Genomic DNA, 12,317 nt, shown 5'->3' on the forward strand with positions numbered 1-12,317 from the left:
TCACCAAAACATGTTACACTCTTGATGTAAAAGGTTCCGTGTGACTGTACTCTATTTAAAATATGAGCTTCAAATATTACTTCTACAAAGGGATATAGCAATTGTTAGTGAGCTTATTGTTGAGTAGGCTAGTTAATACACGTGGGACTCGCAGAGAATAGGGCTTGCAGGGAGCACAAGTTAGACTCAAGTTGGACTTTGGTTCTGTGCGAGACCTTTATGCAGGGTTTTATGTTATCCTTTATTTTTTTCATACTCCTTGACCATTTACCTATAAAATGCCAGGTACAGTTTTTGTGGTTGATTTAACACATTCTAGCTTTACATAAATTATGTTTTTCAGGTTGATTTGTATGCTTTAAGACTATGGGGAAGGAAGGAAGGATTCAGTATTTACCGTAATGGGTTAGGTATGGCCATACTTGCAGATATTTCACCAAAAGTTATATACGCATTTCTGAAGTTTGCTTTAAACTGTTACTGTAAATGGATACAAATGGAATATTGCAGGAAAAGAATTTCCTGGAATATTTTCAGTATGACCACACCTCATATGGTACTCTGCAAATATAATTCTTTTGTTAATCATCATTGATATTTGCAAACGTCATATTTGACAACAGGGTGAGTTCACAAATAACAGTGCCCCCACTGGCAAGCCGAGAAAGACAACTTTCAACCAGTGTAACGCAGCAAAACATTAGCCACCGATCGAAATTACCAAAGTGGTCCGGTCTATGTAATTCATTCAATGAGATTGATTGTTCTGATGTCGACGCACATTATTATATTGAATTTGAATGTCAAAACTCGCCCATCAATTGATTCTTACTGAAATTTTTTGATAAAAGTTACCAAACTACCACTTTTCTAGCATCAGGGTACATTTTGACATGAAATAGGTCCAACAAATCTTCTTTGCTGGTAATAATGTTTGGAAAAATTTGGCCATGATAACCTACATGTAAATGGCATGGGTAAGAACAATAAAGATTGATATTTTAGGAATTGGCACAAAATTTTACCCTGCATAAGCTATTCAATCTTTCCCCACCATATTTCTGATTAAATCCCCTTCTCCCCTAGGGTATCTGTATAAGAATACACAGCTGATAGTTTTGTTTACTTATTCCCATAATGCATCACGTGAAGTTGACTAAACACTGGTGTTGCTGTATGGCGCTGTGGAATGTGAATACACTGTATAAACAGATTTCTTTCAAGCCATGACATGTCCTTTGACATGTTGCTGTATTTTTTCTCTCTCTTTAAAGTTCTGAACCGTCCATGACTCTTATAGGATAAATCCTTGAAACAATTTTTAACTAAAAGTCACTAATGTTCATAGAACTATTAAAGAACCATCATTCAAATAATAAGACACATTGCATTTCATTTATTTCTAATTCCTGTGCCTAATCTGCATCTTACCTTTAAAACAAGATTTATAAAACATAACATTTTAAATCTTCAGGAAATCACAAAACTTATTGTTATGTTTGCTCCAACAGATATGGGTCTGCAGATCTGTGCTTGCATCATGTACGGTTAATATGTGACCTCTTGACCTCTCTTCAGACCCATCAGAGCATTAAGGCTTCTAAACACTTAACACTCCTCCTTGGCAGATTAATACCACTCCTAGCACCAGATCATCAAGTGAGTATGATCAGAGCATTAAGGCTTCTAAACACTTAACACTCCTCCTTGGCAGATTAATACCACTCCTAGCACCAGATCATCAAGCGAGTATCATCAAGCGAGTATCATCAGCGCATTAAGGCTTCTAAACACTTAACACTCCTTGGCAGATTAATACCACTCCTAGCTCCAGATCATCAAGTGAGTATCATCAGCGCATCAAGGCTTCTAAACACTTAACACTCCTCCTTGGCAGATTAATACCACTCCTAACACCAGATCATCAAGTGAGTATCATCAGCGCATTAAGGCTTCTAAACACTTAACACTCCTTGGCAGATTAATACCACTCCTAGCACCAGATCATCGAGTGAGTATGATCAGAGCATTAAGGCTTCTAAACACTTAACACTCCTCCTTGGCAGATTAATACCACTTCTAGCACCAGATCATCAAGTGAGTATGATCAGAGCATTAAGGCTTCTAAACACTTAACACTCCTCCTTGGCAGATTAATACCACTCCTAGTACCAGATCATCAAGTGAGTATGATCAGAGCATTAAGGCTTCTAAACACTTAACACTCCTCTTTGGCAGATTAATACCACTCCTAGCACCAGATCATCAAGTGAGTATCATCAGAGCATTAAGGCTTCTAAACACTTAACACTCCTCCTTGGCAGATTAATACCACTCCTAGCACCAGATCATCAAGTGAGTATCATCAGATCATCAAGTGAGTATCATCAGATCATCAAGGCTTCTAAACACTTAACACTCCTCCTTGGCAGATTAATACCACTCCTAGCACCAGATCATCAAGTGAGTATCATCAGAGCATTAAGGCTTCTAAACACTTAACACTCCTCCTTGGCAGATTAATACCACTCCTAGCACCAGATCATCAAGTGAGTATCATCAGATCATCAAGTGAGTATCATCAGATCATCAAGGCTTCTAAACACTTTACACTCCTCCTTGGCAGATTAATACCACTCCTAGCACCAGATCATCAAGTGAGTGTCATCAGAGTCATAGTGATAATAATAATAATGTTCGGTTCTTGTATAGAGCATATCATATTATAACGTCTCTATGGGCTTCCAAAGAGCTTTGCAAAATCACATAACTACATCCTAATATCTAGCAAAAGTAAGAAACACGTCGTTGGCCTCTGCCAGGCCCCTCCTAGTGAGGATTTCAGAGGATTCACGATTTTTACAACGGAAAACATCTCCACGTGTCAGTCCTTACGGCGAAAAAGCGTTTATTTCTTTACAATATGGCAGCCTCTAGACACCGACAAATTCGAGCGAGAAATCCAGCACGCTATTAAAATATAACTTCCATAGTTCCAATTCATTGGTTTAAGGTTTGAAAGTTGAAACTCAATATTGTGTGAAAGTTATAACAGAAAAGATAATTTTTATTTTATAATTCCACAGGGGGCGATTTTTAAGTTTGCAATCGCCCCCCTGAGCACTCTGACGGGGGCAATTGTATAGCTCACAGGGGCAAATCGCCCACCGCCCCTGTGTATTTTGAGCGTTACTGACCAGGCACCTGTTTACTGCACCTGAGTTGATAGTGGCAAGTGTAGATCTTGTCTTGGTTAATTAAGGACATTGATTGTAAATTGTCATGTAATTCAGCTGAGGCTGCAATATGATAAAAAAAAAAAACTGAACTGAACTAGTGCCATGACAGGGATGTGAACCACGAACCTTGTGATCCACAGTGTGCTGACTTATCCACAAGACCATGATATTTCTATGCAGGCAATCTGAATGCTAGTCTACACAGCACTGCATCACTGTCGCTTTACCATCCCCTTCAGTTGTCATTTTATTAAATCATTCAAAATGATCAATCATTAAAAAAACAATTACTTTAAATCATAATTTGTTTCTTTGTGAACTTTCTGCAGTTGGAACTACTTTCTGCCTATCCCATAGAAACACATCCAGACTTGTGGTCCAGGTTTCCACTAACCTCTTTACCAGACTCTTGTAGAGATACAGTATGTGAACAAATCATTAAGAGCTGCACAAAGGCATTAAGTGACTGGAGTGAGTCTAGACAGACGAGAGACATTGGCTCGGCACAAAACATGGTGAGTGAACAAAAATGAGGAACCGTTTGTGTTCGTGTTTGTACTGTGAATATGCTATTCAGTATTTGGAACCTTCTATTGGCAAGTTCTTGTCCCAAAGATATGAAATTATTGTTTTTCCATTTTGTTTGGATGAGAAGGCTTTTTACTTATATACCAGTATAGTACAACAGTTTATAAGCAATGTGAAGGTTGATTTGATAGAAAATATTTTATGCCCATTATCACAGTTACACAAAATACTGTAGCTCTAGAAGATTTTCCAAAAAGGCTATCAACTTGATACATGTGGAAGAGGAGCTATGTGATGTCTTTTTGTTTTTTTTTGTTCTGATTTATCCTTGGCTTAAGCTTTTTAGTAAAAATTTAGAAACAAATTAAACAATCTTGGTTGAATGATTTAACAGTTTTAATAATCCTAATTATCACTCTCTTCCAGATGAAACATCTTATATATGTTCAGCGGTTATTCGGGCAGAATGACATCAACCAGCGAATCAAAGAGAGCCTTACGAAACCTTTGGGTGAAGCTCTTGTGTGTATGTGTTGTGTTTTCTCATTGGACAAGCTCTCTCCTGTAGCTTTTGGTTGCATCTTAGATGTCTCGGCTTATCTCCTGCAGCATGCAACACCTGCACATATCCTAGAGGTAACGTAGTTCTCATCCTCCACCAAATGTATATCCAAGGACCAATCGTAGGGAGACAAGAACCCCATCTTTTAAAAATTGTAATTGATCACAATTAATTGCAGCTTTTGTAAATATGTTAATTCAGATACCCTAATTTATATATAAGCCTACGAACCGGGACCTACATAATACAAGCTTTGCTTTTTAGTAGATCCCCCACTTTATTGATCAATTTTTATTTGATTGTATTCTCTGTTATAACTATTATCATATACATTATGTTTTCTTTATTGCATGTTTAGTTATAATAATTACCATTATTCATTATGTTCAATTATGTTATCTTTGATAAAGTGAAATGAATAAACTTGAAACTTGAAGTCCCCCAGTCAATAACAAAGTAACAATCTTTTGTATCAAGTTTCAATTGACATATGTATTAATATTAAGTTAAGTTTTTATCGTTTGCAGATCAGTCCTGTGATGGGGGTTCAGAAAGGCAATCTTTAGAAGCAGATGGTCTTTATGAACAAGTTTCCTACAATGTATTGAAGTACAAATATAAAATGGAATCCTTATTCAATGGAAACAAAACTTTTGGTATACATAGATAGGTTGTCCCCCCCCCCCCTCACATTGATGACATTTTCCCCCTGTGCAGCTGCTAAAGATGGCTAGTTCCAGTGTGACTGCTGATTCACCTTTGAGCTTCCGGTTGGCCTGCATTACGTTTCTGCAGAGATTAGCCAAGAGAAATTTACCAGCATGTCCAGAGGTAAACGCCCTTCTCAAAGTGAAGGACATTTTTTAATTTTTATATTTACCCAGTTTATCATATTCATCCAACGATACACTGCAAACAAAATAAAGCAATATATAACGATTGAACCAGGAAAGACTATGACATTTGGGCACAGAGAGATATGAATTGTTAGAGGGATAGTGTGAGCTCATGGACACAGGGAGATATGAATTGGTAGAGGGATAGTGGGAGCTCTTGGACACAGGGAGATATGAATTTGTAGAGGGATAGTGGGAGCTCTTGGACACAGAGAGATATGAATTGGTAGATGGATAGTGGGAGCTCTTGGACACAGAGAGATATGAATTGGTAGAGGGATAGTGGGAGCTCTTGGACACAGAGAGATATGAATTGGTAGATGGATAGTGGGAGCTCTTGGACACAGAGAGATATGAATTGGTAGATGGATAGTGGGAGCTCTTGGACACAGGGAGATATGAATTGTTAGAGGGATAGTGTGAGCTCTTGGACACAGGGAGATATGAATTGTTAGAGGGATAGTGGGAGCTCTTGGACACAGAGAGATATGAATTGGTAGATGGATAGTGGGAGCTCTTGGACACAGGGAGATATGAATTGGTAGATGGATAGTGGGAGCTCTTGGACACAGGGAGATATGAATTGGTAGAGGGATAGTGGGAGCTCTTGTCTTCACCTACAAACTGACTTTAATTGATCCAGTTTGAAACCGAGTCACTTCTTTTGGCAGGCAACGTTAAAGGTCCGTACTCAGACGTAAATAATCATATCTGATTGATACATGTCTATAAAATCGCAGTTGCACACACAAACACACACACATCTCAGGTGATAGGATAAAGTTTTTACATTATCCATGGAAAATCAGGATGTCAGTTTGTGTGTGTTTCAGTTGAACTATTTATTGACAAGCTGCATTCAATTGTGTATAGGATGGTCACAGGATGTGAATCAAAGAAGATAGTGTATTTGATTCCCTCCAATATATTTTACAGTTTAGAATACCGGTACATTTCATTGTGGATCTTAAAAATACATCAAGGATATTAATATTATCACTAGTACAACTACCAGAGATTCAATACTTTCATACATCACATACAGTAAACAAATAAATTATTCATACCCTTACCAAGTTTAGTAATTTTTTAAGTATGTGAGAAATTGATTTGTCCTGATTTATTTTCTTGAGAATGTGATGTATAAAAGATTAAATCTAAAAGTATTCAACAAAGGCCCTCATTTTACCTATCCACCTTGGATTCTTCAGTTATTAAAAAAAAAAAAAAAAAAAAAAATCAAAATTACAAAGGGTATGAAAAATTTAAACACACATTTCAATCCATTATATAAACACTTTGATATATTCTTGATATGATATCTTCCTGCCAGCGATCCCAAATTCTGGCTCACATTCCAGTCCTGTTTGGGAAAGTCTTGTCAGATCCCAACTACTTCATTCATCAGCAGGCCCTGCAAGCATTCAGTTCATTTGCAGAGGTGAGAAGAAGAGTTGTAATTGATAATAATAATAATAGTCACATTTGTATAGCGCTTAATACTACATTTCTAAGTGCTTGACGGTGTAATTATTATTACCCTGGTGTTTGGATCAAAGGCTAATCCCCTTATGATAGTGCACACGCTCTGCTCCCTGGAGAGCTAGTATTCAGGCAAGGCCCTATTTTACACGCGCACATGCCCATCCAACCACATTAATGTTTCTATCCTACTGGGTACCCATTTAACACTGGGATGGAGCATGGCAAATGTACATTAATGTCTTGCCAATGGACATCAGTGCTGAGCTCGGATTCGAACTATGAACAATGTGATCCACAGTCCGGTGACATATCCTCAAGACCACAACACCTCTATTACTTCAATTAGATACTTGTATTAATTCAATATTTTACTTGGTATTTAGGTTATCTATTTTTAAGTAAAACCGCTTATAAAGTCTCATTCAGATTACATCTAAAGATTTAATTTAGTACGGTAAGTCAATTTTAGGCAAAAGACTTGATGAAAGCTATTGTGACATCAAATAGCCTATCCAAATTTTGTGCAATGAATGTGCCCTTGTATATATTTTCATTTGAGCAGTTTTTCATGATGAAAACCACTTGCCTTCCAAAATAATTGGGCCATTCATTTATTTGGTTTAGCGCCATCTAGTGTCGTCTGCTTGTTAATTGTTGTTATTGATTGTTCGTCCATCTTCAGCTTATCATCTTCACCCTGCCTTGAAATAATCTTTCTTTCTTTTCATCAGGAGACAACTCTTGAATCATTGGTCCCAGAATGCATCAGGGCAGATAACGTCCAGAAGAATGTTGTAGATTACCTCAATCAGGTGAGATGTGGAAGGTCATATGAAGTGATCTCTTCTCTCCCTCCCCCTCCCCCTCCACCTCACCTCACCCCACCCAACCCCTTCAATCAGGTGAGATGTGGAAGGTCATCAATCTCTTCTCTCCCTTCCCCCTCCCCCACCCCTCCCACCCCACCCCAGCCCCTCAATCGGGTGAGATGTGGAAGGTCATCGACCTCTTCTCTCCCTCCCCCCACCCCACCCCACCCCTTCAATCAGGGGAGATGTGGAAGGTCGTATGAAATGATCTCTTCTCTCCCTTCCCCTCCCCCCCCCCTTTAATCAGGTGAGATGTGGAAGGTCATATGAAGTCATCTCTTCTCTCCCTCCCCCCCACCCCACCCCACCCCCTCAATCAGGTGAGATGTGGAAGGTCATATGAAGTCATCTCTTCTCTCCCTCCCCCCCCCCCCCCTCCCACCCCACCCCACACCCTCAATTAGGTGAGATGTGGAAGGTCATATGAAGTGATCTCTTCTCTCCCTCCCCCCTCCCAGCCCACCCCACCCCCTCAATCAGGTGAGATGTGGAAGGTCATATGAAGTCATCTCTTCTCTCCCTTCCCCCCCCCCTCCCACCCCTCCCCTCCCCCTCAATCAGGTGAGATGTGGAAGGTCATATGAAGTCATCTCTTCTCTCCCTCCCCCCCCCCCCCCCGCCCCTCCCCACCCCCTCAATCAGGTGAGATGTGGAAGATTATATGAAGTCATTTCTTCTCTCCCTCCCTCCCCCTTCCCACCCCACCCCCTCAATCAGATGAGATGTGGAAGGTCATCGAACTCTTCTCTCCCCCCCTCCCCTCCCACCTCACCCCACCCCACCCCACCCCACCCCACCCCCTCAATCAGGTGAGATGTGGAAAGTCATCAATCTCTTCTCTCCCTTCCCCCTCCCCTTTCCACCCCACCCCAGCCCCTCAATCCGGTGACATGTGGAAGGTCATCGATCTCTTCTCTCCCACCCCCCCCCCCACTTCACCCCACCCCTTCAATCAGGTGAGATGTGGAAGGTCGTATGAAATGATCTCTTCTCTTCCTTCCCCCCCCTCCCACCTCATCCCACCCCCTCAATCAGGTGAGATGTGGAAAGTCATATGAAGTCATCTCTTCTCTCCCTCCCCCCGCCCCACCCCACCCCACCCCCTCAATCAGGTGAGATGGGAAAGGTCATATGAAGTCATCTCTTCTCTCCCTCCCCCCCCCCCCCCCCCCCCCCTCCCCACCCCCTCAATCAGGTGAGATGTGGAAGATTATATGAAGTCATTTCTTCTCTCCCTCCCTCCCCCTTCCCACCCCACCCCCTCAATCAGATGAGATGTGGAAGGTCATCGAACTCTTCTCTCCCCCCCTCCCCTCCCACCTCACCCCACCCCACCCCACCCCCTCAATCAGGTGAGATGTGAAAGGTCATCGATTTCTTCTCTCCCCCCTCCCCTCCCACCTCACCCCACCCCACCCCACCCCACCCCACCCCCTCAATCAGGTGAGATGTGGAAGGTCATCGATCTCTTCTCTCCCTCCCCCTCCCCTCCCACCTCACCTCACCCCACCCCACCCCCTCAATCAGGTGAGATGTGGAAGGTCATATGAAGTCATCTCTTCTCTCCCTCCCTCCCCCTTCCCACCCCACCCCCTCAATCAGGTGAGATGTGGAAGGTCATCGATCTCTTCTCTCCCTCCCCCCCCCCCCTTCCCACCCCCACCCCTCAATCAGGTGAGATGTGGAAGGTCATATGAAGTGATCTCTTCTCTCCCTCCCCTCCCTCCCCCTTCGCACCCCTATCCCCTCAATCAGGTGAGATGTGGAAGGTCATCTCTTCTCTCCGTCCCTCGTCCCTCCCCCTCCCCCTCCCCCCACCCCACCCCCCAATCAGGTGAGATGTGGAAGGTCATATGAAGTCATCTCTTCTCTCCGTCCCTCCCCCTCCCCCTCCCCCTCCCCCCCCCCTCCCACCTCACCCCACCCCCCAATCAGGTGAGATGTGGAAGGTCATCTGAAGTCATCTCTTCTCTCCCTCCCCCCCCCCCTACCCCCAATCATCAGAGACAGAGGAATGTAAGATCATCTAAGCACAGTTCTTGATTCGCCCGCCAAGCACCCTGGACAATGGCTTAGGTTTGAAGGACTAGAAAGATTGTGATTTAGTGAGTGTTAGCTTTAGAAGCTTTGAGTTAGTGTGGATTGAGGGGATGTTATGATATCATTGAATTGTTTGGATTGATTTCATTAACCACTTTCATAGAGAACTAACACATTCGTATAACACATGATTACCCCCTTTTTTTTAAAGCTTTATAAATTATTCTTTTGATGCAGATCCCTGCGCATGCTGAAGTTCTGTCAGAAAAGTCGGAGGTCAAATTACTTGAAGGTCAAAGAGAGAGACTGGAGGTTGTGTATGAAAGGCTCTCAAAGCAGACGATACCTTCAGACTCTGAAGTGTATGGCCAAGAAGAGACGGTGAATGCAGGGGAGAATGGCTCTGATAGAACAATGGAGGTTAGTTAAACTATGGCAATGAAATGTTTTACAGGTACCAGGAAAGTATTGATCAATCTGGAGAGTCATAGAGATTGAACAATAAACTTCTGCGAAGATATTAACTTTATATATCAAGAATAAATCATGTTGGCACAATTAATTCATAAATAGAGGTGAGAAAAATTCATTTCAACATTATGGATAACACATACCTGCCAACCCTTACGAATAATCCAGAATATTCTGTTTTTCTTGATTTCTAGGACCTGAAAATCTGGAATATTTAGATTTTTCAAAAATTTTGATTTTAATTTTTTTTTTTGGTTTTTGGTTTTTGGTTTTGTTCGTTTGTTGTTGTTGTTTTTTGTGTGTGTGTGTGTGCTAAAGCCAAATTAAGCTTGTTTAGCATGTCCCAGGATTTGATAGTTCACGTATTGTGTGCGTTGAATGGCTGCATGATCGAGCAGCAAATTTGTAAATCGCTTTTTGGTACAGATTTACCGCGTATTGCCGGTTTCACTGCCGCTGCAAGTGCGATTTCTTATATTTGAAGGCATACCATTTTCAAATGTCGGCAGGTATGGTAACCAGGGTTCTCATTTAACTTTTTTTCTTGGTTGTCAGCCGGGCTTCCTATACAGTTTTTTAGGTTGAATTTAGGCTTGAAATATTACTTCTATAGCATGAAAAGTTGTTGCTGTTGAAAATGAAAATTGTGACAATTGCTCTAGCCTGATGCTGAATGAGTGCTAAGTCATTGTCATTCTGGTAAACCCATGCCGAAACCCCCAATGTTTGAGGATTACCAAATTATTTCTATTTTTGCTTATTCAGGAGATTACCGGTAATCATATGTTAGAATGAAGTATTTATAACAATAGTTGGAATGCAATAAAACAGTTTGTCCCTTATTTATAGTTTGTTTCCCTTTTTATGTGTGATGACGTCAAAAGAGGAATGCCTTGAGGCATTGAATTTCATGTCATATTTCCTTGTTTGCTATATTTAAGTGTTACTTCTTCAAGACTTATCTTATCACTTATCAATGTCAAGGAAAGATTGCTTTATATTCATTTCAACTTTTGCACTATGAGTTTGATCTTGTTCCTCCTTGCCCCTATTTGTCAAATGTAAACAAATACACATGGACAGGGAAATAGAATACATTATCAACATGTTTGGCAATTCAAGTCAATTCAAGTCTGTATCCCCATCTTGATTTAGCAATATGAGCTTTATGTACCCTTGAACTTAGATTGGAAGGATAAATAACTCCTCTTGTTTGTTGAAGACGTAGGTTGAATGACAGGACTGCCTCTTTTATCATACATATTGTGCAATTGTGAACAGAAAAAGGCATTCTTAATGAGTATGTTAGGGATTAGTGGGTGCAGCTGTGTGCTCTTGCAATGATCTGGGTCTACAGGGAACCCACATCCAAGTTGAGTTCCGTGTGCTCATATTCAAGTTATCCTTAGTTTTCAGTCTTCATACTCCTTTTCTCTTTGCCCATAGCTTGCCATGTAAAGTTGGTTGAGGTTGCTGTTGTATATTCAAGCTGTACACAGATTATTTTATCTATCTATCAAGGTATCTTCTCTCAGCTCAGAGGTTATTCAGATTCAGATCAATTTTATTGGTCCATTCCGAAATTCAGTTTGTCGGCATTACATAGAGCACATGAATAAAATACAGTAGAAAATATAATACACAAATAGATACCGGTAATACACAGTAGTAAATTTACTTTTTATTGCAACATTTTCCCACACATCTCTGTTTCTTGCTTTCCTGGTACACTCTTGCAGTGTCATTTCACTCCATGTCTTACTATCCCCCTCAAGCAATTAGAGCAATTTCAACAAAAAACTGATTATTTCCTCAAAGTTGGCATGATTTCCAAGAACCAGTATAATACTATTCTAAAGGTGGAAAATATCAGTTTCATATGTATTTCCTTCAATGACCATTGCCCTTTATGGGATATAACTGTATATTGCTGAGCAATGGGCACACAGTTGTTTACACTGGTACATTGGTAAACCATCAAGGATATGTGTTAATTGTGTTAATTGTTTTCCCTTTTGCTCTCTACTCTTCCTGTTGTCATTCATTTCTTTGTAAATATTCATATTTAAAAAATGGTATTAGGTTTTTAATCTAATTTAAAATAGGCTAAACCTAGTCTCTAGGCACAGGCTCTTCTTTTGACACTTTAACGCAATTCCACAAAGTCTTGAGCTGAGACTAATTCTGTTGCTCACTCTGGCTGTGTCAAATAATTATTGTTCATGGC

General features: G+C 40.7%; 1 protein-coding gene across 1 annotated transcript in view; it reads left to right on the plus strand.

Moving 5' to 3' along the window:
* LOC575313 (uncharacterized protein C1orf112) overlaps positions 1–12,317 on the plus strand; it is a 32,386-nt gene that overhangs the window by 17,021 nt on the left and 3,048 nt on the right. The window contains exons 11-17 of the mRNA XM_030997651.1: positions 1,512–1,659; positions 3,569–3,754; positions 4,194–4,403; positions 5,047–5,160; positions 6,559–6,666; positions 7,442–7,522; positions 9,857–10,039. Of these exons, the coding sequence (XP_030853511.1) occupies positions 1,512–1,659; positions 3,569–3,754; positions 4,194–4,403; positions 5,047–5,160; positions 6,559–6,666; positions 7,442–7,522; positions 9,857–10,039 (1,030 nt within the window). The remainder of the gene's footprint in view (positions 1–1,511; positions 1,660–3,568; positions 3,755–4,193; positions 4,404–5,046; positions 5,161–6,558; positions 6,667–7,441; positions 7,523–9,856; positions 10,040–12,317) is intronic.

This window comes from Strongylocentrotus purpuratus, unplaced genomic scaffold, assembly GCF_000002235.5.
Source record: "Strongylocentrotus purpuratus isolate Spur 01 unplaced genomic scaffold, Spur_5.0 spur5_scaffold_4, whole genome shotgun sequence".
In the NCBI taxonomy this organism is placed as follows: Eukaryota; Metazoa; Echinodermata; class Echinoidea; order Camarodonta; family Strongylocentrotidae; genus Strongylocentrotus; species Strongylocentrotus purpuratus.